Source organism: Solanum tuberosum, unplaced genomic scaffold, assembly GCF_000226075.1.
Source record: "Solanum tuberosum cultivar DM 1-3 516 R44 unplaced genomic scaffold, SolTub_3.0 scf00017, whole genome shotgun sequence".
In the NCBI taxonomy this organism is placed as follows: domain Eukaryota; kingdom Viridiplantae; phylum Streptophyta; class Magnoliopsida; order Solanales; family Solanaceae; genus Solanum; species Solanum tuberosum.
In genome coordinates this window covers 3,012,807-3,040,162 of record NW_006238943.1, presented here as the reverse complement: position 1 = coordinate 3,040,162, position 27,356 = coordinate 3,012,807, and the positions used below count along the sequence as shown (strand labels likewise).

The window sequence follows — 27,356 nt, the reverse complement described above, 5'->3', positions numbered from 1 at the left end:
GTTATTATGGTGCGTAACAATAACAATCATTTCATTATAGCAGCCAAAAAATGCCCATCATTATAAAGAGGTCCAACTTTGTCTTTCGTAATTACACTAAACTAATTTTTAAGGACAACATATATAGCAATATTTGCTGCTTCACCTTATCTAAGATCACAGGCATAACTTGAAATAATATCACTTTTTATATATGTATACAAAATAAACTTCCATCTGGTGCTTCAAACTCGCGCACAACAGAGCAATATAGAGGATGGGAGTATTACCAAACTCGTGGTCGATACCATCTGGACATACCAACTTGACCTTGTAACACTGCTGGTCTAAATGCAGGTTCAGCATTTCAAGCCAAACGTTTTAAGCAGTTTTCCTTTGAGCCAGAGGAGCACATTTTAAACATACAGCTGGAAGGAAATCTCGCGGTTGACATGTTTACACAATTTTGAAGTGCAGCTGGAGCAGTGAACAACAACCATCAGAGTATTATACACAAAAAATATCCCCTTTTCTGAGAATGAAATGCCTACCATTCTTTCGAGAGATGGAAGGAACTCTACCACTGGTTCTGGTGGCAAACTTCAGCTATTACTGAAAGAATCTCGATGAGGAAATGACATCATATCTTGCCAAATCATCTCAAAATGGAGCAGAGAAACTGATCAATCGAACCTTGTACTTTGTTGAAATGCTGACAGAACAGAAATAATTAGAAACGATCTTAACGAGCTATAGGAGAAACTCCTTGTACAAAAGTTTGCTCAATATTTCCTTCTCAGTTTGATAAAAGAAAAGTACTAGTGTCAAATTCCAGTGAAAAGAGAAAGTATCTTTCACAACTCACTCGAAAAAAGGAAATAGCATTTTTAAGCAATACCCCTCTCATATGTTGGAAGAAAACCTGGAAGTAGTCCAATCAAATGAAAATTATTAAGCTGACGAATTTGGTAGAACAATTGAATGTTAATACAGCCAAGCATTAAACTAGTAGCATCAAATCTACAGGCTGGCTAATCCTTCTACTGCAAGCAATTACGTGAGCAAATCAAGGTTGAACTGTACAATTTACAGAGCTTGGGAACATGAAATTGCTACTAAGATAGAAGTTCAAGCAATAAATGAAGTAAAATCTTCAAGTAAGAATAAAGAGTGAGATATGAAACAAGAATACATGAATTACTATTGAGATAAATTTCCTAAAGACGAAATAGCTTCCAGATAACATATATGTGCATGGTAAAAGATCACAAGCTGATTATTATTACATTAAGCTATCAACTTCATGGAGCAAGTTATTTCGATTGCTACCTATACCAGACTTCATTTATAGTGTTCCCACCCGAATAGAAATATTCTTTCACCTTCTTTTTTGCATCGAACATCAAAATCATCCTGATCTGAAGATGATTCCTCGGCATCACAGTGCAATAGACGCTACACACTGCACACAACAATTTAATAAAGGAAAATACTCAACAAACAAGCAAAGAGAAGTAACGAAAAATAAAAAGCTACTGAGATAAAAAGAGTTCTTACATCAGTCAGAGCGTCATTCGTTATATGTTAGATCTACAACAATATTTCACTATAACAGTAAAAAAAAATCTTCACAAATAACGTTATTATAGAGAGATTTGATTGTATTGGTTCATCATGTGATTTATTGTTTCCTTTTCCATTAAGTTATCTTTCTATCATATATTTTTTTTTATTGATGACAGGCATATGGAAAATAATATTGAAATCTGATATAAAATCCTAACTTGTATTGTGTACATGATCTTGTGACATCATCATACACAGATATGTTAATAGATCCCTTCACATGAATAAGAAGTCATTCCTCATTTTTGTTTCACCTTTTGGGTTAAAACTATAGAAGGCTTAGAAAACAGCCTTAGGTTCAGACTTGGGTTCTCTAGCTTCTATTCTCAGGGTATGTAGATCCACCAGACAAAAGGCTTGAAAGGAAGAGCACTCCTACTTACTTTTGGGAGAAATCCTAGACATTGGATCCTCGGTAGGACTTGATATGTTTAAGGGAGTCCAGTACCTGAATGAAATTAAGGATTCTGTCGTTGCTGGTTTCCAGTAGGCTATTTATGCTTCTCAACTCACTGCCAAGCCTCATTTGTTAGAGCCTGTTCACCTCTTCGAGAATTACTTGGTGGCATCTACAGTGTTCTGAACGAGAAACATGGACACATGTTTGAGGAGTTGTAGAGGCTTGGAACCCCTATTTAGGACATCAAGGCATACCTTCCTTTTATCGAGTCATTCGGTTTCTTGTATAGTTTGACAGCTGCTACTTCAGGGAAAGCCTTCCCACAATGTGTTTTCAATCACTGGGATATGATGCCATCCGATCCATTGGAAACTCTCGAGAACTCATTTTCTAGTCATTGATATCTGCAGGAGGAAAGGTTTGAAGGAGCAGATTACACCTCTTTCCGAGTAAGAGGACAAGCTGTAAGTCTGTGACCCAAGTTCCGTTGCCTATGAACATGCTTAATCAGAACTGCACAAGTCTTGTCACACTAGTATATATTCGGTTATTAATTATATAAAGTTGGATATTAGATTGGGAGAGAGTTGAAGGAAATAGTAGGAGTATCTGTGAGGAAAGTGTTGCTGTAGTGTTACATCGAGAAAAGTGGCCACGTGTTTGAGGAGTTGCAGAGGCCCGGAATCTCTCTATAAGATTACTTGTATTAAGAAACATTAATATGAAACAGAAAAAAATGAAAGAAAGAAGTTTTTAGGATATCAGATGTAGTGACCATTAATCTATAGATGCATGACAGATGATGGACACTGCTTTACATTGATCTGGGTACTGTGGGTGAGGGATAAGCACCAAATTTGGTCAATTCACCAAGTATGCATACACTACATCAATTTTTCAAACAAGTAAAGGTTAGTCAGGCTTTCAGTTTCAGTTTTTTCGGTTTATATACACACAAACACAAAAGCAATTGTGCTAAAGATCCAAATACTTACAAAAGCTCAGTGTATACTATCAAATGCAGTAGCATCAAACTTGAAATCAATGCGATATTACACGCCTTAAATGATAGAAGCAAGATTGAATTAACAAGAAAGCAAAGGGAAGTAAACAAAAATTCAAAAAAAGAAGAAGAAAGAATTAACTTACATTTATCTAGAGTACCATTACTGGAATTCTCCATCAATATTTATGGTGGAAATATGAGCAATTTTTTGCCAGTATTCTCCCTTGTCAAATTCTAGGAGAGGTTTGAGCAATGGGAATTTGTAAATAGTTAGTGTAGAGATGGAAGAGGGCATCCCATTTACTGGAAGAGATCGGAGGCTAGGGCAATCAATAATGACCAGCTCAGAGAGTGAGGAGGGCATCCCCAATCTGGCAAGAGATTGGAGATTAGGACAGCGAAAAATTGCTAAACTTTGAAGCCACTTGAGGCGCCGAAGACCTTCGGTCGGTAGCGAATGGAGATCATGATGGAAATATAATTCAAGCTCAGAAAGAGACAAGGGAAGCCCTTCTTCCAGCAGTGACTGCATTTGAGGTAAATTATTAACACATAGAGATTCAAGAGAGGTGAGACTTTTGAGAAGTTGGCTGCTTAATGTTTTCAGATTGGATATGTAAAGACATCGAATAGAACAAGGCAACTCAAAGTTTTCCCCTGTAAGAACCTCTTCGTCACTGCCATCATGGCTGATCCCTAACCGTCTGAGAGAGGGGAGTCTCTGTAAACGCCACTCATTGCGTCGATTCACCAGTTTCTTGCAATTATTGATCCAAAGGACTTGTAAATTGAAGGGCAATCCTCCTTCTGGAAAGGACACTATTTCTGGACATTTATCCAGCGTCAGTTCCTTAAGAAATGGAAGGAGTTCCTGCATATGCTCAGGCAGCGACTTCAGCTTCTTGCAGTTGTAAATATCCAATGATGTCATCTGAGTCCCACATGCCACTATAAGTATTTCAAGATTTTCACATAAAGAAATACAAAGTTCTTCCGTCCCAGGAGGAATCAAAAGCCTTGGGTTGCAGTATTGCTCTACCCTCAAAGAACGTGCTCTTGGGACCAGCTCAGGTGATATATCATCTATAGAATCACATTCATGCAGTTGCAAATTCTCCAGAAACATGTTACAACATCCGCTAACTGGCATCTCCAATTTCAATTTCCTGCAACGATGTTGTCAATTTTCAGCTGAATCCTCTCAAAGTGAGAGAGTCTTTCCATTATATAGAGAAAATAAAGATTACACATCCCTAAAGATCCGCCATTCCTATCCCTAAAGATCAACTATTCTATCTATACAAATCTGCCATTGAATCCCTCTAAATCTGCCTTGCTATCCCTCCAAATCAGCTATTCTATCACAATATTTATTCATATGATTCTACAACAAATGTATATGATCATGCTAATTTATATCACTTTATAATTACATTAATATATACAATCATTTAGTTATCTATCATGCTAACAGATGTATCTCTATTTTTTTCAAAGTAATTGGCAGAATGCTAATAGGTAAGGAGGTAAGAGAGTGACAATCAGTAATAGATAATTCAACAATCTGCTTCATTCCCTCAAGTTGAGATGTAAACAGTTGAGCATCATCAAAAAGAACTCCAACCTTAGGACAACCAACAACTTTAAACTCTTTTAAATTTGAAAGTTGGATAGGTGTCTCCAAACTGAGTTCAGGGCATTTTGAAATTCTCAATCGTGTCAGAGAAGGAAGATTTTCAGGCAACTTCCCAATCAACTTTGGGCAACCATTAATCCAAAGTTCTTCAAGTATAGGAAATTCTCCATTACCCAGTACATGCCACTGCTTCCACTCCGGCATCTCTGCAAAGCCAAGCTTCTCAAGGGAGTTAAATGGCTTTTTGGAGGACAAACTACCATAGAACTCTTCACTCACCTCTGTTATTTGATGCATCCCTCTAATGGTGAGGAATTTCAAAGAAGGAAGCTGTCCTAGCGCTGGCAAGGAATCACAGTCCTTGCAGTAGCTAAGAGACAATTCCATTAGCTTATGAAATGAATGATCAGCTAGCCAATTTGGAAATTTTGTCCCTCTATATCCGGCGATTTGGAGTTCTTTTATGTTTGTATTTGGTTGTAGGTCATCAAGTATGGCTCTTTCATTTTGTGAATTGTTGGCAATACTTACACTCCACTCCAATGATAACTTTTCAACATCTTCCTTTTCCCTCATGTATGCTTCATGAGCTTCCCTTCTATCAATCACATTTTGCAACTCTATAATTGATAGAGATCCATATAAGTTATGTAGTTCACCCAAATCTTCAATTCTCAAACCACTGGAACCAGTAAGAAAAAAATTAGCTCCCACTAGCACATGGAGATTTTTCAACTTGCTCAGATGTAGAGGTGTCTTCAATTGAGCTTTGCTAATGTCAAGGTGACACAAGTTGATCAATTTTTCCATCTGCAGAGGTAGCTCCTTGAGATAACTACAATGTGACAAGAGAAGTGTCTCTAAGTTGTACAGTACACAAATTGAATCTGGCAACTTTTTTATCTTTGTCCAAGAAAGGTCCAAAAATCTTAGGTGCTTAAATTTGATAAACAAGTCATTCGGCAACTCCTCAATCTTATAATGAGATAGTGATAGTGCCCTTAGGGATGTTAGTCTTGGCAATATGTCATGCAGCCCCCTTTTGCTTAGACGGCATAAACACCGCTGGATATTGATGGGAAGCAATGTTCTCAATTGCTCCAATTTGTTGAGGGTTTTCAGTTTACCAAAATCACCATCACCCATTGAATATGACAAGTGTCGAGTTCGTTCCAACATATGAGATGCTTTGATGTCTTCCAACCTGATACACAGATTTGAAGACGCAATTTGGGCCAAATCATTGACAAGGTCATGCATTAAGAATTCCCCCGGATTCCATTCAGAAGACCCTCGGACCCTTTCAAACAATGTTCTTGATCTCAACTCGACAAAGAATTGGTTACCTGAATCCAACTGCTGTACAATACCATTAGCAATCCACAGGTGAATAACTTGTTCTTTGCAAAATAGATAATCTTTCGGATATATTGCACAAAAAGCAAAACACCGCTTCAAATGTGCGGGAAGATCATTGTAGCTCAACATCAATGCTGGTAAGATTCCATTCGAACGACTTGGCAGCTCCCATATTTCACTTCTTAAAATGTCTTTCCACTCATCCACCTCGGATTTGGAGCGTAAAATACCAGCAATTGCCTTTAGAGCTAAAGGCAATCCTTTGCACTTGTGTGCAATTTGTTTTCCGATCTCTTCAAGTTTTGTATGTTCCTCAGGTTCCCTGTTTTCTAATGAATGTCGTTTGAATAGAGCCCAAGAAACTTCACTAGAGAGAGTGCCCACATTCATTTCCCCACAACCCATCATCAAGGCAACACTCTCCTTACGTGTCGTCACAATGATCTTGCTTCCTATATCTCCTTGTACAAATGTATTTCTCAAGCCATCCCACTCATCAAAGTTATCATTCCAGACATCATCTAAAACAATAAGAAACTTTTTGCCTTTCAAGCTTTCCTTCAATTCGATCTGAAGTTGATTAAGGGTGTTATTAATCATACAGTCAAATGATCCAATTTCTTGAAGTAGCTCATTTGTTATTCTGACAGCATCATATGGTTCAGACACACAGATCCAAGCTTTCAAATCAAAATGGTCTTTTACCTTCTCATCATTGTAAACTAAGTGATGCTTGCTTATTCTCTGCATCACTTAGTACAGCCTGAAGACTGAGCAAAATCATCTTCAGCTTCTTTAAAATCCGAAGATCATGCTTGTCCCTTCGAAACATCTTCAGCAGCTCGCCCTGAGGAGCAAGCCTATCGAATAGGACTTGCAGGACTGAAGAGAGAAATGCACCACCAACTGCTAAGCCAATATCCATTTCTGAAATCTGCAAAACAAAACAAAGAATCAAAGAATGGCAAAAATTAAAGATGGCTGTCTATTTTTGCTAGGAATTAAGAGATAAAATTTACCTGTTGAATACTAGAGCAATATGCAAACAATATGGGAGGAGTATACTGACTGTGTTCTTAATTTGCAATAGCTATCTCTTTGGTCAAAGAAAGAAAAGAGAAACAATGTTTGTGCTCTTTTCAAAAAGATTGCAATTTCCACAGCTTAGCTGTCTCCTTCTTGACTTGGTTATAGTTTACTCATTTTTTGTTGACTTTGACAATCAAATTTAGGGGCGGAGCTACACTATGTTGAGGGAATAGTCCTATACGTAAAATGCTATTTAAAATGGTTAAATTTAATACTTTGGACCTCTTTGACACAATAAGTTAGACTGGCTCACTGGCCAGAGGCTCCCTGGTGCGCAGGTTCGAATCCCTGCAGCTACTAATCCTTTATAATAATTTTTTAAAGAACTCATATTTAATTATTTCTTAAATAATACTCCTTTTGTCCCTAATTACTTGTCCACTTTTGAATTGACACACCTATTAAGAAATCAATTAATGACATAGTGAGTTTACCATTTTATCCCTATTAATTATGAATTGGATGAAAAGTCCATTTTTCAAAGTAATTAGTCATTTAATTGAGGATATAATAGATAAAAAAAATTGTCATTTCTTGATTTGTCAAAATGGATAAGTAATTAGGGACAACTATAATAGAAAAAGTGGACAAGTAATTAGGGACAGAGGGAGTAGTTAGTAAATTTCTTAAAAATCTATAAATTAATAATAGTTAGTAAATTTCTTAGAAATCTATAAATTAAAAATCTAATAAAGCTAATTGAATTTTCAATGAATTTGATTTTTTATTTCTTTCATTATAAGTTGAACCCTCCCCCCCCCCCCCTTCTATTTTTTTTACAGTGTTCATTTACTTCATATTTAAATTAAAAACAAATATTAAAGATACATATACGATTTGATTTTTGAATTTTCCAGTGCATCCATTCATCAACTTTTTTTTTTGCTTATATAATTCTTGGACATCCTTCATGAAATTTCTAGCTCCGCGAATGCATACAATAATAATTTATTATTATTGGACACCACCATTATATAAAGGAAATCATATATCATATATATTTATATAAAAGACAACCCTATGCCCACCTACGTGGCGCCACCACAAGCTAAAATTTCCTTTTAAATTTACTTATTTCCAAAAATAGTCTTCCCCTTTCATGAAAATATGTGACTTTTATGAAGAGTTGCAACTTTTATAAATAGTTGTCACTTTTATGAAAAATTATGACTTTTATGAAAGGTTGTAACTTTTTCGAAAGAGTTGTGAAATTTCTGATAAGGCACAATAAGCATTTATTCACACTACCCTTTGTTGTCTATATATAAATAGAGGGATTTCCTCTCATTTTAAAACAACGAAAATTCTAAATGTCTTCTTCTTCTGCACAATTAAATATTCATGTACTTTGCTCTTGTTGAGTGGCTCACTGATACCATTATTTTCGTATCAATATACTTGTGAATGGAATCGTTTCATCCTGAGAGGATCTATTCTTTTAAACCCCGGGTACTAGATGAGAATAATTTCCTTAAGGGGACAATGTGCATCCAGCGGGCTCAATTTTTTCCTTTCTGTTTCATTCTATTATTATAGATCCTGGTATATTTTTTTACAGTCATTAATTTATGCTTATGATATCAATTGTGATTTTTTAGTACATGTTTTAAACTTTATTGTTTATGTTTATGTAAAGTTATTGTATATAAGTATTTGTTAGTACAGATAAAGATTATTTATTAGAAAATTTAATATCTCATGTTGATGTTCATCTAATTTTCCAAAAATACCAAATAGTAACACTTCCTAGAGGCAAAAGGATAAAGTATAAAATCAAATTAAAGATGATTGATTGAAGGATAAATGATAAGATGTTATAATTATCATTTCCTTTTACGTTATTAATGTACCTTACTACGTAATCTTGTACGTAAGACAATATAGTGTTTTAGTTTTAATGAGTGATAGATTTTAAGTATTATTTTATAAATTTTGTGATATCAAAATCCCACTCGAAGCGTGGGTAATTTTATACTGATAACTAAAGCAAATATAAGGTTTTTAATATGTTCAACTTTTTTGCAGTATTTATAGTATATTATATATGCACATCAGCACATGTACGTTATTAATAGTAATTATCATTTTCCTTTACGTTATTAATGTACCTTACTACGTAATCTTGTATGTAAGACAATATAGTGTTTTAGTTTTAATGAGTGATAGATTTTAAGTATTATTTTATAAATTTTGTGATATCAAATTCCCACGCGAAGCATGGGTAATTTTACACTGATAACTAAAGCAAATATAAGGTTTTTAATATGTTCAACTTTTTTGCAGTATTTATAGTATATTACCTTGTATTGTATCATATCACGTTGAAAATACGCAAAAAGAAACAATAAAAAAGTAGAAAAAGTTAAGTTTACACATTATTTAAAGGATGGTTGAATTTATAAATTTGAAATTGAATTAAGAAATCAAATTTGCGGCAATGTTTTATACTCTCTCTCCGTCCACTTTTTAAGTGTTAACTATACTAAAAATAAATATCTAAGTTTAAAAATCAAAGACAATTTATTATTTTATATATATTTATCTTATAATTATTAAATAATTTTTTTCAATTTATCTCTCAATGAGTGAGATGGCTAAAAATAATAGGATATATAGTATTTTATAAAATAAAAAAACTAATTGAATTATATAATAAAATTATTATATATAAATATATTAAGTCAAATGCGAACAAATAAAAATAAACAGAAGGAATATAGGTTTTTCATCCACCTCACCTTGAAATAAGAAATGGTACACCTGCATGTGATGACTTAAAAAAAAAGAAGATATAGTATGGTAAGTCCAAATTTGACCATTAATTTCACATAGACTTTTGACTCTTTTTTGTTAAAAAAAAAAAAAGGAGAAAGATATAAGTTTTGTCTAAAGTTTTTTGCTAGTATTAAAGGTTGGTGTTAATGCGAACAAATAAGAATAAACAGAGAGAATATAGGTTTTTCATCCACCTCACCTTGAAATAAGAAATGGTACACCTGCATGTGATGACTTAAAAAAAAAAAAGATATAGTATGGTAGTCCAAATTTGACTATTAATTTCACATAGAACTCACTTTTCTTTAATATTAAAATAAAAAAGGAGAAAGATATAAGTTTTGTTTAAAGTTTTTTGCTAGTATTAAAGGTTGGTGTTCTATGTCTATATATACATATATTAAATTTAAAGGTTGGTGTATTGGGTGTCTATATATATATAGTAACAAAAAACTAAGACAACAAGTGCATAAGTGAGAGATTTTAAATTTTGCATGCAAAATTAAATATGGCTAATTTTTCAAGATTGATATCAACAATCTCCAAGAAAATTGTGAAACCATTTTTTCCCACCCCATCAACTCAAAGAATACACAAACTTTCCCTTCTTGATCAATGTATGGGTAATTTTTATATGCCTATTGTCTTATTTTACCCAAAACACCAACTACAACAAGGACCTAAACACCTCTCTAAATTTCTTGAGAACTCATTTTCAAAAGCAATATCATATCATCAACCATGGGTTGGAAGTTTACGTGACAATGCCACCATCCATTGTGATGACACTGGGGCTGAGTTCTTTGAAGTTGAAGTTAATTGTCCTATGGATCAAGTCGTTCATCACCCAGACTTAGCATTTCCTCCAGGGCTACCCTGGAGGAATGTTCCTCCAGCACATGATGGTGGTTGTTTGAGCGTAGCTCAACTTAGCCACTTTGAGTGTGGAGGAATAGCAGTCAGTGTTTGCATGTCACATAAGGTGGGTGATGCACGTAGTGCATTCTTCTTTCTAAAGGATTGGGCTACGTTAACTCGAGAATATCCAAATGGAGAATTAGCATGTGCTCCTTGTTACGTCAAGATTCATTAATCCCATCACGACTTGATGGTCCTCTAGATTTTCCGGTTATGGTTGAGCCAAATACACAAGATAGTATCGACTTTGAAAAAAGGTTTTTCTTATCTGAATCCAAGATAAGAAATCTCAAAGCTTTCATCTCTTCTGATAAATCATCAACCGTTCAAAATCCAACAACAACTGAGGTTGTAAGTGCACTTTTTTACAAATGTGCAGCAACTGCAGGTGCAAACTTATCAAATACTGGTAATAGTAGTAATGATTCTTCGTCTCAATTGGTCTTGGTATCAGATTTACGAAAAATAATTCCACTTTCAATACAATCCACCACCACAATAGGAAATATTCTCACTGCGTTCTCCACACCAACATATAACCTAGAAGACCTTAGGTTACCAAAGTTAGTATCTGATATAAGAAAGTCCAAACTCGAGCTTTCTAACAAAGATAATTTCAAAAACAACACATGAATATAAAAAATGTTGGAATACACAAATAAAGTTAATACAGGAATAGAGGATGCTCAATTGTATCTTCAGAAGAGTTCATGTCACGATGTGTATCGTTGTAGTAGCATATGTAACATGCCATATCAAGATTTGGATTTTGGATGGGGGAGGCCAAGTAGAGCAAGCATGGCAAGTGCTCCAATTAACAATGTGTTATACTTGATGAATACACATGATCAAAGTAAAGGAATTGAAGTGTTTATCAACTTGAATGAACAACAAATGTCCATTTTTGAACAAGACAAGGACTTTCTCCAATTTGCTACTCCTCTTGATGATAATGATCATGTTCATGATGATGAAGAGAAATATTGCATTGGAGCTTACTAAACATGTGCATTCATGTCACAAGTGGCTTGTAATTCAATAAGAGAATAAACTTGTATTTGCTATGTTACTAAATTATGTTGTTTATTTCTTGTGTAACCCTTTTTGAATTTCTCAACTATAATATATATGAATCCACTTCGTTGAAAAATAACACTGTATATATATGTATATTTAATCAGTTTTTAAAATTTTATATGTATATATTAAATTTTGAACCCACTAACACAAGTCTGAAGCTTAGCCGAGTGGTTGAGGGGGTTCAATTTTCCCAGCCAACCCGGGATCAAATCCCCATTGCCACATTTTAGTTTTCATTCATTTTTTTGATATATAAAACGTTCACACACAGTTTTGTCCTCTATGTAGGTGTAACTTTTGTCCTTTTAGTTGCTTATAAACTATAAAAAGTAGAACAACTTTTTACTTTTACAATTAAAAGTCCAATAGTCAACAACTTTTGTCCTTTGTTTTTTTTTTTTTTTAAAAAAAAAAAAACTCAACCAAAAAGGCACTAATCCCTATTATTCTCAATTCTAAAAACCCTTGTCTTCTTCTTTGTTGAATGTTTTTTGCTCTTGATTCTAGTCTTTATATATACATATATGATTATTGTGGTTATTTTTTATTTCTTCAACTAAAAAATCCCTTATCATTCTAAAATCAACAAAAAATTACAAATAATATTAGGTATATTTCTATGTATTCGATTATGAAATTAAGGTTATAATTATTTTGTTTAATATTTTGTTTTATTTGTTAAATGTTGAATGAAGAGAAATCATTCATAATATTCTTTTATTTTTTAGTTTATATTGTAAGCCTAGTTTTTCGTCCATCTTGTTATTTACCGTCTCATTCATAAGTCAATGTAAAAAAAAATTACAAATGTATTAACATTGTTTAGTATAGTCAGATATGTATGTTGTTAGCCTCATAAAAATAACAAATAATACTAGGTATATTTTATATCTTGAACCCACTTCGTGAAAATCCTGGGTCTGCCACTGACTGTTTCTTTACTAAAAGCTTTATTTTACCTGTTGAATGATAAGAGTAATTTGCAAATAAGAATGATCACTGATCTCCCCCTCTCTCTCTCTCTCTCTCTTTTGCTAGTGGTTTACTTGTAATTGGTACTATTAACTACAATCCACAGCTGACAGTCATTAGATAAGAAAAAATAAAAAACTGTCCTTTTTTTTCTCTTTTCCAAAAGTTTGACTTTTCACCCAACAAGAAGACGGAGACTTGATATTGGAGTCTGGTATCTTGGCTATTCATTACTTTCTCAATTGAATAATTGAAGCAAGAGAGGAAGGGAACTTAGGGATGTAGAAGTTGACCAAGACAGCACAAGTTGTACCAAAACTAATTGGGGGAAGATCATGTATGTTATAGCTTAATGTTTAGTGACAGAGTTAGCACATTAGCATTTCTAGTATGTATGTGTTTTTGTATTCTATCCATAATTAAGCTTTATTTTACCAATTAATTGCTACACTAATAACCACAAGTATGATCTATGAAAGGTGTTTTAGCAGAAACTACCAATGCCTACTTATATTTTAACTCAGTAGGATTATTAAGTAAAGATTCAATAACATAAATCTGTTAGAACTTATATACATCAGTTCTCTCCAACCTTGTGCTCTATTGTGTCATTGAAAGGGAATGGACTACAACATGGGGCCACATAAGACAGCACAAGTTGTGCCAAAAGTAAATGATACTATTCAATTCTCACCAATCAATCAACCAACCCATCCTAACTAAACACCCAAACCTTGTCTGCGCAACTGTGGATCATTCATTACAACGTTTGTCTTGTTTTTGTATAGTTCCCAGTCATACAAAAGAAAAGGCCTACATCATTTTCAAGCTTCTTTTCTCTTGTCATAAAATGAAATTAATAGTCCTAAGGATAGGGTAAGTCGCTGAGTGTCGGTTACAACCTATGATATTTGGATCATGACACTGATTAGTACTATCGAATTTTGCCTGATGACATCCAAATCTTGAATTTCCTTAAATATTACAGAGTTTGAGAATAGAAAGACCAAACATTAGCAGTTCTAGTACAATATGTGTTTTGGAGATAGTAATAGGTATTTAAAATAACAACCTAGGTGTGTTAAGATATCGCTCTACCTTGAAACAGTCTCTACATAACACTTTATTTTATGTATTAATCGCTAAATAATATTAAGAAGTTGTGTGCTTTAGCAGAAATTACCAGCATCTTATAGTTTTGAATATAACTTTTTTTTTCTCTCACATTCTTGCCAGAGATAAGGATAAGCTGAGGTAGCTAGTGGTAGAGATGTTTTCTGCAACTATAGACTATGTTTGATCATTCATTACTACGTTTGTATAGTTGACAATTATAGAAAGAATAATTATGTTTTATTTTTTCTCTATTCATATTATTTTTTACAATAAATGAAAGACATTAATGTTATTTGCAAAGTCAAGACAACTCCAGCAATCTTCTCCAGAACATTATCATCACAGTCTCTATTTGGGTCCATGTACAACACTATCCCAAAAAATTGGACCGCCACTAGTGGAGGCTATTATTGTTCTGGAGATTCTCATATCTTCACTTAAAATGACAAAGCAAAAAATTACGAAAAGCAAGAAACATGCACAACTCCAACCTGGTAGTATCAACCCCAAAAAGGTACAATACACTGTTGTTTTATCGACAATGGTTAGCAATGTGCAATTTTGCTAAAACTACAAACCATAGACTAAGAAATAGCTTTTTTCCCCTTATACTGAAGCAAAAACTGATGAAGGGAGTACCAACTACAACAACATACCAAGTGTAATCTCACAAGTGAGGAGGGTAGAGTATACACAGACTTTACCCCTACCTCTTATAGATAGAGAGGTTGTTTCCGATTAGTTTAATATAGCAATAGTGCCATATTTAGTTGGGGAAAAACTTGTCTCCACCCAATATGGGTAGTTATTAGTTATAAGAACAACTGAATATCACCTTGATGTAGACGCTTTCAGCTGCTCTGTACTCCTAGATTAGAACCATGCCTTGTTGGAGAGCCTACGAGAAACATACATGGAAGCGATTCCAAACTTCCATCTCAGTTTATCTCCAAAGCCTTCCTGAAGCTGAAACACTCATACATTGATGTTCATAGATGTCCAGAGCAATTGTACAAAGATTTTTATTTATTTTTTTGGGAGAAAGAAGAGTTCAAAAAATTGAGTAAAGGTATCTTTTTTTCCTTTTTCTTGTTTAGGTTCATTCCATCATCATATCTGCCTCCATACTCAACAATTTCTGTAATTGCTAATTGATAACTTGCAACAGACATGCGTATATCAGATTTCACTGGATAGTGGAGCAAGAGAGTAAAAATGCTTCCATAATGACGTACGGTTTTACTCCCATAAAATGATCATATAGGTTTATTACAGATCAGCTAGGAGAGGAATCACAGAGCTAGAAGAGAGCAAGTATCAGCGCAAATTGAAGTGCACGTTTCATTGAAGAAAGACACAATTGAAGAAACATAAAAATAACACACACAAAAAAAAAACTACATGGACAATGAAATTAAAATAACTGTAGGCTTTGTTCTAGTTTAATTTCCTTTGTCAATCTATAGAAGATTCATGAATATTTTCATTTTTGCTCCTCCATGAGTCATAACTCAACTACCACCCAACATCTACGAAGACAGTATTACAGATTTCAGTGTTGATGAGGAACATAAAATGGAAATAGACCAACTTCCTAATCCTTTTAGTCTGTGCAAAAATATCCTTAATCATTAACACTATCCTCCCCTTGATAGTTTTCTCTAGCTTGTACATCTTCGTTCCATTTTCTATCAGTTGGTCTTTCCCATTTTCAGCAGGTTGATCTTTCAGCTTAGCCTTTTTTCTAGATTCTTGAGCGTTCATAATCCTGACTTCCTTTTAGATTTGCTTTCTCTCAACTCTGTGAATGGGAACAGAGAAAAGAAAAGAGCAAGGAAAATATAGCAATGAGTTCACCAACACTGAAATATCCTTGGAGAAGGATTATGTAAGGGTATCATAGTGCCTCAATTTGGGCTAGATAACTCAAACAACATAGTGGACACTGAAAAAGTTTGGATTACTTCAAAGCAAACAGAATGTTATCATTTAGATATTCATTATCAAAAATACCACATGTATACACATTAGACATCATATTGGCCTTGGATTTTGACTGTACATCAGAGATATAAATACATATGATGAGCTAATAACATTTATCTAACGAGTGTGAAACATATCAGAGGAGGTAACTAAATTCACTCATATGTGGCCTATTGGTCAATGAAGTGCATTGAAGTAACTCTTTTCAATGTCTTGGCTACCTGATTGAGAAAGTGAGGTGACATTTTTTGGACCCTTTATCTCTGTAGAAGAGATGAAAAATGTGGAACAACTTTCATGATGGCGAATAATATTCCAGTCTACAAGACTTGAGGGAGAACATAAGCTTATAGAAAAGAAAAGAGAATATAATAGTCAAGTATGATGAAGAGTGAGAGATAAATAACAAGAATGTATAAATTGTATTAACGATTAGCTTAGATATTTTATCTACACATGCTGAACAGTAGTTAGTTGTTAATAAGTGTTAGGATTAGGAATGGCCTTTGTTGGTTAGAAGTTTATTAGGAAGGTAATAATAGAATAGATTAGCTGTTTCCAGCTGGCACTCCTTTCACTTGTACATATATATCACACATCAGAAATGAAATGAAGTAATGAGTTCATTTCCGAGATTGATTCTCCAAATAATGGAGTTGGTTACTCCTTCTCATGTTTTCTCAGGAACGCACCAAATCCACCATTGAAGTTCAATATTGAGCTTGATCAAAGTTTGATAATTGCGCTTGAGATGAATCTCCAAAGGCAATAAACATCTTGCTGACATATATTAATATCAACTTTCTGGAGCAAATTATCTCAATTCCTACCTATACTAGATTTATTTTCCAATGTTTCAGTGCAAATATAAAGATTTCATCCTGAACTTTAGATGCTTCCTCAACTTCACAGAGGCAATAGATGCTACTCATGCTACACACTGATCAAAAAGATTTAATAACAAACAAGCAAAGAGAAGTTACCAAAAATCTGAAGATACTAAAAAAATAGAATAACTTACATATATTGGAGCACCACTCGTTTTAATCATTACAGGTACTCCCAATAAATATTACGGTGGAAATATGAGCAATTTTTAGCCAGAAAGCCCTCTTATCAAACTAGACGTGGTTAAAGCAATAGAGGATCCATACTGCTCCACAAGATTTAAGAAAGGAAAAGAATTTAAAAAAAAACAAAGGGAAGTAAACAAAAATAAAAAGCTTCTGAGAGAAAAGAAAAACTTACATTTGTGAGAGCGCCATTCCTTTTAATCATTACAAGTATTTCCAATCGATCTCTATGGTGGAGATATGAGCAATTTTTTGCCAGTACTCCCCCTTGTCACATTCTAGTAGTGGTTTGAGCAACGGGCAGTTGTAAATATGTAGTTTAGAGAGGGAAGAGGGCATCCCTTTTACTGGAAGGGACTGGAGATTAGGGCAATACCCGATGGTCAGCTCAGAGAGGGAGGAGGGCAGAGTTGATTCTGAAAGAGATTGGAGTTGATTGCAGTGCCTGATCTCTAGACGTCGAAGCGAAGTGAGGTGTCGAAAACCTTCGGTCGGTAGTGAATGAAGCTCATGATGGTCATCTAAACGTAGCTCATAAAGAGATGAGGGAAGCCCTTCTTCCAGCAGTGACTGAATTTGAGGTAAATAATAAGTATCTAGATATGCAAGAGAGGTGAGGCTTTTGAGAACTTGGCTGCTTAAAGTTTTCAGATTAGATATGTAAAGACGTTGAATAGAGCAAGGCAACTCCCAATTCTCACCAGAAAGAATCTCATCATCACTGCCATCGTGTTCGATCCTTAACTCTCTAAGACAGGGGAGCCTCTGTAAACGCCAATTCTTTCGGCCATTCACCAGTTTCTTGCAATTCCAGATTAAAAGGACTTGTAAATTGAAGGGCAATCCTCCTTCAGGAAAGGACATCATTTCTGGACAATTAAAGAGTTCCAGCGTATTAAGAGATGGAAGGAGTTCCTGCATGCATTCAGGCAGCCACTTCAGCTTCTCACAGTTTTCAATATTCAAAAAACGCAACGACGTCATCCGAGCCCCACATGCTACTGAAAGTATTTCAAGATTCTCACAAGACCAAATAGTGAGGCTTTTAGTCTCAGTAGGAATCAAAAGTCTAGTAAGGCTGTGGCAACGCCCAACTATCAAAGTGCCTACTCTTGGGACCAACTCAGGTGATATATCATCTATGGAATCACATCCATCCAGTTTCAACTCCTCGAGAAACATGTTATTAGTAATCATCTCACCAACTGGCGTCTCCAATTTCAGTTTCTCGCACTGATATATGTGTATTCTCTTCAAGGTACTTGGCAGAATGCTAATAGGTAAGGAGGTAAGCGAGTTACAATCAGTAAAAAACAATTCAACAATATGTTTCATTTCCTGAAGTTGGGATGTAAACAGTTCAGTGTCATCAAAAAGAACTCCAACCTTACGAGAACTAATAACTTCAAATATTTTTAAAGTTGAAAGTTGGATAGGTGTCTCCAAGCTGAGTTCATGGCATTTTGAAATTCTCAATCCTGTCAGAGAAGAAAGATTTTCGGGGAACTTCTCAATCAACTTGGGGCAATCTTCAACTGAAAGGATCTTAAGTGCAGGGAACTCTCCATTCCCTAGTACATGCCACCGCTTCCACTCTGGCATCTCTGCAAATTCAAGCTTCTCAAGAGAGTTAAATGGCTTTTTGGAAGACAAACTACCATAGAATTCTTCAGTCACCTCTATTATTCGACGCATCCTTCTAATGGCAAGGAATTTCAAAGAAGGAAGTTGTCCCAGTGCTGGCAAGGAATCACAGTCCTTGCAGTTGCTAAGAGACAATTGTACTAGCTTAAGAAACGATTGATCAGCTAGCCAATTGGGAATTTTGTTCCTCTATATCCACCGATTTGGAGTTCATTTATGTTTGTATTTGGTTGTAGCCCATCAAGTATGTCCTTTTCATTTTTAGAATTGTCAGCAATACTTCTGCTCCACTCCAATGATAACATCTCAACATGATTCTTCTCCTTCATGTTTGCCTTCAGAGCTTCCCATCTATCAACCACATTTTGCAACTCTAGAATTGATAGAGATCCATACAAGTTATGTACTTCACCCAAATCATCCATTCTCGAACCACTGCGGCCACCTAGAAGAAACTTGGCGCCCACTAGCACATGGAGGCTTTTCAACTTACTCAGATGTAGCGGCATCTTCAAGCGAGAAGTGTTGCTTATGTCAAGATAATGCAAGTTGATCAACTTTTCCATCTGCAGTGGTAGCTCCTCAAGATCATCACAAGATGACAAGAGAAGTATCTCTAAGTTATACAATACACAAATGGAATCTGGCAACTTTTTAATCTTTGTCCGAGAAATATCCAAAAATCTGAGGAGCTTTAATTTGATAAACAAGTCATTTGGCAACTCCACAATCTTATAAGGTGACAACGATAATGCCCTTAAGGATGTTAGTCTTGGAAATACATTATGAAGCACCCTCTTGCTTAGCTTAAATAGGTAATTCCGCTGAATACTGATTGGAAGCAATGTCCTAAGCTGCTCTGATTTGAAGAGTGGTTTCAATTTCTCGAAGTCACCTTCTCCTGTTGAATAAGAAATGTGTCGACTTTGTTCCAACATATGAGATCCTTGGTTCTCTTCCAACCTAATACAAAGATTTGAAGATGCAATTTGGGCCAAATCGTTGACAAGGTCATGCATTAAGAATTCCTCTGAATTCCATTTAGAAGACTCTGGGATTCTTTCAAACAATGATCTTGATCTCAACTCAAGAAAGTATTGGTTACCTGAATCCAACTGTGGTACAAGACCATTAGCAATCCATAGGTGAATAACTTGTTCTTTGCAAAACATATAATCTTTGGGATATATTGCACAAAAAGCAAAACACCGCTTCAAGTGTGCTGGAAGATCATTATAGCTCAACATCAATGCTGGTAAGATACCATTAGAATGACTTGGCAGTTCCCATATTTCACTTCTTAATATGTCTCTCCACTCATTCAAATTTGATTTGGAGCGTAAAATGCCAGCAAGTGCCTTTAGAGCTAATGGCAATCCTTTGCACTTGTGTGCAATTTGTTTTCCAACCTCTTCAAGTTCTGGATGTTCCTCAGGACCCCTGTTTTCTAATGAATGTCGTTTGAATAAAGCCCAAGAGACTTCACTAGACAGAGTCCCCACGTTGACTGCCCCACAACCCATCATCAAGGCAACACTCTCCTTACGTGTCGTCACAATGATCTTACTTCCTATATCTCCTTGAACAAAAATGTTTCTCAAGTCATCCCACTCATCATAGTTTTCATTCCAGACATCATCTAAAACAATAAGAAACTTTTTGCCTTTTAAGCTTTCCTTCAATTTGATCTGAAGCTGATTAAGATTGCTATTAACCATACAGTCAGATGAGCTAATTTCTTGAAGTAGCTCTTTTGTTATTCTGACAGCATCATATGATTCAGACACACAAATCCAAGCTTTTAAACCAAAATGGTCTTTTACCTTCTCATCATTGTAAACAGCTTTAGCAAGTGTTGTCTTGCCTACGCCCCCCATTCCAACAACAGGAACTACAGAGAGATTTTTTCCATTGGCATCATCAGACAATAAACGATCAATCAATTCCTCTATTTCATTCTGTCTACCTAAGATATCAGATTCATCAACCAAAGAAGTTGAAGGTCTTCTGTTATCTTGTTTACCCGAATCAAGATATTCCCTTAGGCCAAGGCGACCAATTTGCTTTTCCAACTCTTCCAATGTTTCAATGGTGTCTTCCAACTTCTCCTTAATGTAAGGAAAAAAACCATCACTCAAGCACCGGTTGAGGTCACTTACCTGCTGGTTGCTTATTGTGTTTGCAAAATTCTGATGCTGACCTTCCACCTTAAGTCTCAAAGCTTCAAAATTGACTTCTTCTATTAAGTTCTCAGCACCGTCCACAGCATCTTGAATCTCATTAAGCCACTGACTCACGTATGGATTTGATGCTTGCTTATTCTGTGCATCACTTACCACAGCCTGCAGGCCAAGCAAAGTCATCCTCAGCTTCTTTAAGAGCTGAACATGATGCTTATGCTTCTGAAACATGTTGAACAGATCACCCTGAAGCGCAAGCCTATCAAAGAGAACATTCAAAGCTGAAGAGAGAAATGCACCACCAACTGTTAAGCCAATCTCCATTTCTGAAAGCTGCAAAGCAGAACAGGAAACCACAAAAATGATTTTAAGAATTTAGAGACTATTAATGTTTCTAACTTCAAATAGTCTCTACTAAGTACATTATTTCACCTGTTGTATGATAAGAGCAATTTGCAAACAAGAATGATCAGTGACTTCTCTGCCTCTATCTCTTTTGCTTGTAATTGGTACAACTATAGTTTTCTACAGTCTACAGCTGACAGCAATAGAAAAAAAAGAATCAAAAGATAAAACTGTCCTTTTTTCTATTTTTCAAAAGTACAACTTTTCACCCAACAAGATGACAAAGACTTCATAGTGGAGTCTGGTTTCAATTGTAGAAAGGGGGAAGGGGACTGTAAAAAGAGGGGCCCAAGTGGGGGACTGAAAAATCAAATGATAAGCTCACTTTTCCACAGCTCATTGTAGTGCTTAATTGGGCCTACCATATCATGAATATGTTCTAGAACTGTGAAGCACTAAAAAAGCAGATTAATTTGTTCTTGATAAAGCACATTGACAGTTCTAGTATGTGTTTTTGGAGATAATAATGTGTATTTATGAAAACCTTAGGTGTCTTAAACAGGCATTACTCTATCTTGACAAAGTCTCTTCCATAATTAAGCTTTATTTATGAAAGGTGTGTTAGCAGAAACTACAAATGTCTTATAGTTTCTAACAAGACAATAGACATTTTCTACTTTCTAATTTTTTCTAGAAATAAGGATAAGTACTGAAGATGGTGGTAGAGACGTTTCGTTCGAAGAATGACGCTAGTGGAGACTAATTCTTGCAAATGTAGATCATTTCATTACCACGTTTGTCTTATTTTTGTATAGTTGGAAGTCGTAGAAAAGAAAAGGACAACATCATTTTTAAAAGAGTTGAGTATCAAAAACACGTCTAAACTATCTTTCTTTTTTTTTGAGTTTCATACCTAAATTATATTGGGAGTGTGAGAAACACACCTAAACTATCACTCATTAGTTTCAAAAGCACACCTAAATTATCCCTTTTTTTAGTTTCATACCTAAATTATTATAAGTGTGAGAAACACACCTAAACTATCATTCATTAGTTTGAGAAAAGAATCTCTCCTCTTAAATTGAAATCATTAGTCCTAAGAATAGGCTTAATCAGCTTCAAAATACTTGCATTAGGGACGTAGGCATGAACACAGGATGCCTTGTGCACCAGGCTGCCTTTCAAGAATAGGTTAATTAAGTCTCCAAGTGTTGGTCAAGTATATGAGATTTGGATAATGACACTAATTAGAACTATCATATTTTGCCTCGTAGTTTTTAAGTTAGTAGTGCCAAACATGAAAAGGGTTAAAACACGTAACTACTTATTTATAAAATTAATTTTAGCACTTAAAAGTGCTTATCAACTATTTTCAATCAGCTAACTCAAATAGACTCTTATTTGTTCTTTTTTTTTAATCAAGTAAGAGATTTCATTGATACTAACAAGGTCAACTTGGCCGTATACAAAACATATACCAAAAAAGGAGAAACCTACAAAATATAATTCTCAAGACACCCAATCCTCTATATAAAATAGGAACTACATAGCTACACCAAAAGAAAATAAAAGATCGGAGACTACTCCTCAATCGAGCAAAGCTCAGCTCAGCTCCTATTGGTTGATCTTTCCCATTATGTAAGGGTATCAATTATAGTAGTGCCTGGGTAGATAACTTAAACAACACAGTGGACACTGATAAAGTTTGTATTACACAACTATTTCAAAGCTAAGTTGCACGGACTCTTCATATTTTATGTTGCACCCCTGTCCGATTCTCCAAAAATACACTTTTTGGAGAATCCGACACACATCCGTTGACATTTTTGAAGAGTCCGACCAACACAGCTTTGAAGTAAACAAAATGTTTATCATATAGATATTCATTATCAAAAATACCACATATATATACACATTAGACTTCATATTAGCTTTGGATTTTGCCTGTACATCAGAGATACAAATACATATGATGAGCTAATGATATTTATTAAGAGAGTCTGAAGCATTTAAGAGGAGCTAACTAACATCACTCAATATGTGACCTAATGGTTAATGAAGTGCATTCAAAATCATGAGATCTCAAGTTCAAAACTCAACAAAGGCGAAACGTGGAATTCTTTGATACACTACTATCAAATTCAAATACTCCTTCCGTCTACTATTACTTTGTCCAATTTAGAAAATCAATGTATAATTTATTACTTAGTTCATAATTTACCTTGTTATTAACTATATAGTGATTATAAGAGGGAGTTGCTCGGAAGAAGGGGTAAAAATTGAATTTATTATATTCAAATTGTCATTCTACTGATTTTTTTAACAGATGTGTCAAGTCAATACTGAACAAGTAAAAATAAATGAGAGAGTACTTTTTGTCAAACAATTTTACCTCTTTTGAAGAAAAACCCCCAAATATTAGAAAGCTTCCAAAACTTCAATTTCACCAACTTACAACCCAAAAAAGCTTCTATTTGCTACAGGTGCTAGTTGATTTTGGGCGGGAGATTCCCGGGTTGTTTTCAATAATATATGAAAAAAGAAAAAAAAAACTTAAAATATGCAAAATTGAACAAAAATGTGTATTTTTATTGTCTTCTTCTTACTATTGATACTTTAACTAGGTAAATTGCCCGCGCTTCGCGCGGTGGTGAACTACGTCAATAATCTACTTCTGAACATTTGATAATATAAGTGTTTTCGAGTGGATACAACCCTACGATAAATTGTCAAGAATATTTTATCCAAAGATGAAATGAAATATTTTTTTAATCTTAAAACCAAAAGATTTGATTCTAAGTGTTTATGCTATTTTGTTATTAATTCTTCATTTTACTATAGTTATTCATCACCATAGTCTTTAGAAAAGATATGTAATTGTTTCATTGTCTATATTTGTATTTTCAAAAAGTGGTACAACCATTTTAATTCATCAATTGCGAGAGTTTTTCTCCTATTCAAGGCCTTTACATACATAATCAAAATATTATACATCTTATATAATTAGTTGTGTACTTGATAAGTTAATTAAATGTTAAAAACACATCTCTTGGAGTTCAATGAAATAACGTATGTCGCTCAAACAATTTGGATTAAATGATTTCCTGGCAAGTCCCTGTTCAAAATCTTTCGCAGTCGATGAGACTATTTTGATAGCCAAAAGGCATATTTTGTTCTTTATCTTTCAATCAATATGGGTAAAACTTTTTTTTTTGTGACTTTTAATCTAATGTTTATAAGGAGATAAATATTTCATTAATATTTGATTAATATGGATTCATCCTACTTTGAGGGGTAATTCATTGACTGCAATCCAACATTTGAACTCCAAACTTTTGATTAAGGTTGAGTACAATACTTACCATCCCACTACATTCCTTTATTTTTTGGATGTAATTAATCGATTGAATGCCTCGATAAGATAGAAAGTTGAATAACTAAAACTCCAAGGTAGTGTGGAACCACCATAACTTCTGAACACTCAAAATTAAAGTCCCTTCTTGGACATCCCGTAGATCTCTTAGACACTAAAAACTCTATAAAGATCGAAGTCATTTATTTTACAAGTTTAAGAATTCTAATAAACATGACACCAATAGTCTAATGATTACATCAAACTCTTGATTAACATATCTTTACTTCAACATAATGATCAAAAGCATAAACATAAACAACAAAGTTTAAAACATGTACTTAAAAACAACAATTAATAACATAAACATAAATTAATGACTGTAAAAAACATACCAGGATCTGTAACAATAGAAAGGAAAAAATTGAGCCCACTGAAAGCACATTGTCCCTTTAAGGAAATTCTTCTCCTCTAGTACTCGAGGTTTAAAGGAATAGATTCTCTCAGGATAGAACGATTGTATTCACCAGTGTATTGATACAAAAAACAATGGTGTCAGTGAGCCGCCACTCAACAGGAGCAAAAGTACACGAATATTTAATTGTGCAGAAGAAGAAGAAGTCCAGAATTTTCGTTGTTTTAATAAATGCTTATTGTGCCTTATCGGAAAGGTCACAACTTTTCATAAAGTCGCAACTCTTCATAAAAGTTGCAACTTTTCATAAAAGTCGCAACTCTACATAAAAGTCGCAACTCTTTGTAAAACTCGCAACTATTCGTAAATGTTGCAACTTTTTATAAAAATCAAAACTTTTTATAAAAGTCACAACTTTTCATGAAAGGGGAGGCTATTTTTGAAAATAAATAAATTAAAAGGGAATCCTGATTTGTGGTGGCGCCATGTAGGCGGGCCTAGGGTTCTCTTTTTTATATATATATGATTTTAAAATGCCCTATTATAACTGGATTAAGAAAATAATCATGGAATGTCTATTTGTTTTTTGTTTTTTAATGGTCATTTGTTTTTTTTAAGTGAATAAATAAGCTCATGCTTGTTCGATCTAAAATAGATAATCTTACTAGAGTTGTTCAAAACCGAACTGAAATCAATAATTTGAACCGAAAAAAAGTTATTAATTTATCAGGGTTATTGGTTTAGCGGTTTTGATAACGGTTTTAATTTTTTTTGTTACCGGGTTATTGATTCTTAACGGTTTGAGGTTTTTTCTTAATGGGTTAACCGATAACCCGATAGTAAATTAAATAATTATATTTATACAATTTTGTATATAAAGTCTTTGACTTAGAGTTTTGTTTCTTACTTTTATTTCTGGTTTTCTCAAACTTTTGGTTATTCTACAATGTAAAAGTGTTTGTTTTTTAGCAAGATGTAACTTGTGAACTCATATACATGGTTCATTTGGTTTGTCACCTTGTTTCTAAAGTGATTTTCAATGTGTTTTTTTTGTGTCAAATCTTAATGGTTAAACATAACCATCAATAACCGATAAGCCAAGATCTTAATGTTCTATAACGGTTTAACATCTCTACAAATCGATAAACTTCAAAACTGAACCGACCGATACACAACCCTTAGTCACATCATAATAAAAGTGTATTTGAGTAGCTATCATTATCAATAACTCGTTTGATAAGTATTTTTGTGAAATTATAATTTCGAACCTAACCCTCAAGCATAAGGGATCTTTTTGTCACTTTCTCAATATTCACCACTAATCTTATTTTATGATGATTAGCGACAAACTATCACAATAATAGTAGTATTTATAACTTCAATTATGTTATTGTTTCAATATATTATTATATATATATTGAGTGGAAACAGGATCCCATATTCACACTGCTAATTAATAAGACAAAATATAAGGTTTTTAACATGTTTAACTTTTTTGCAGTATTTATAGTATATTATATATGCACATGTATTACCTTGTATTATATCATATCACGTTGAGAAAATGCAAAAAAAAATAGAAAAAATTAAGTTTACACATTATTTAAAGGATGGTGGAATTTAAAATTTTGAAATTGAATTAAGAAATCAAATTTGCGGCAATGTTTTATACACTCTCTCTCCATCCACTTTTTACATGTTAACTATACTAAAAATTATGTCTAAGTTTAAAAAATCAAAGACAATTTATTATTTTATATATATTATCTTATAATTATTAAATAATTATTTTCAATGCATCTCTCAATGAGTGAGATGGCTAAAAATAATAGGAAAATATAGTATTTTATAAAAAAAAAACTAATTGAATAATATAATAAAATTATTATTTTATTTATTATTTTTTATAAATATTTAAAGTCAAATGCGAACAAATAAAAATGAACTAAGGAAGTATAGGTTTTTTCATCCACCTCACCTTGAAATAAGAAATGGTACACCTGCATGTGATGACTTAAAAAAAATATAGTATGGTAGTCCAAAATTGACTATTAATTTCACATAGAACTCTACTTTTCTTTAATATTAAATAAAAAGGAGAAAGATATAAGTTTTGTTTAAAGTTTTTTGCTAGTATTAAAGGTTGGTGTTCTATGTCTATATATACATATATTAAATTTAAAGGTTGGTGTATTGTGTGTCTATATATATATAGTAACAAAAAACTAAGAACAACAAGTGCATAAGTGAGATTTTAAATTTTCCATTCAAAATTAAATATGGCTAATTTTTCAAGATTGATATCAACAATCTCCAAGAAAATTGTGAAACCTTTTTTTCCCACCCCATCAACTCAAAGAATACACAAACTTTCCCTTCTTGATCAATGTATGGGTAATTTTTAT

General features: G+C 33.9%; 2 protein-coding genes and 1 pseudogene across 5 annotated transcripts; all 3 read right to left on the bottom strand.

Moving 5' to 3' along the window:
* Window positions 1–20: 20 nt before the first annotated feature.
* LOC107058000 (putative disease resistance protein At3g14460) lies at window positions 21–4,486 on the bottom strand. Of its 4 annotated transcripts, XM_015303218.1 has the most exons (7): window positions 3,155–4,486; window positions 2,260–2,409; window positions 2,054–2,184; window positions 1,309–1,441; window positions 845–901; window positions 531–691; window positions 21–456 (listed from the first exon to the last, which is right to left on the bottom strand). In XM_015303218.1, the coding sequence occupies exon 1, from the start codon at window positions 4,159–4,161 to the stop codon at window positions 3,172–3,174; it is 990 nt and encodes a 329-aa protein (XP_015158704.1). In that variant the 5' UTR covers window positions 4,162–4,486; the 3' UTR covers window positions 21–456; window positions 531–691; window positions 845–901; window positions 1,309–1,441; window positions 2,054–2,184; window positions 2,260–2,409; window positions 3,155–3,171. The 4 variants fall into 4 exon arrangements, with proteins under 4 accessions (XP_015158704.1, XP_015158700.1, XP_015158708.1 ...); XM_015303214.1 differs by having other exon boundaries at window positions 2,054–2,409; XM_015303222.1 differs by having other exon boundaries at window positions 1,362–1,441; window positions 2,054–2,409.
* Window positions 4,474–12,875, bottom strand: LOC102597791 (putative disease resistance RPP13-like protein 1). The gene is made up of 2 exons (XM_015303452.1): window positions 12,828–12,875; window positions 4,474–6,940 (listed from the first exon to the last, which is right to left on the bottom strand). Exon 2 carries the CDS (start codon window positions 6,754–6,756, stop codon window positions 4,474–4,476), a length of 2,283 nt encoding a protein of 760 aa, XP_015158938.1. The 5' UTR covers window positions 6,757–6,940; window positions 12,828–12,875.
* A 4,144-nt stretch (window positions 12,876–17,019) lies between these two features.
* On the bottom strand, window positions 17,020–21,169 carry LOC102597472 (putative disease resistance protein At3g14460; annotated as a pseudogene).
* Between the last annotated feature and the right edge of the window lie 6,187 nt (window positions 21,170–27,356).

Coding starts and splice junctions, on each gene's coding strand:
- LOC102597791 (XM_015303452.1), bottom strand. CDS start 6,756: ATGCAGAGAATAAGCAAGCATCACTTAGTTTACAATGATGAGAAGGTA.
- LOC107058000 (XM_015303214.1), bottom strand. CDS start 4,161: ATGCCAGTTAGCGGATGTTGTAACATGTTTCTGGAGAATTTGCAACTG.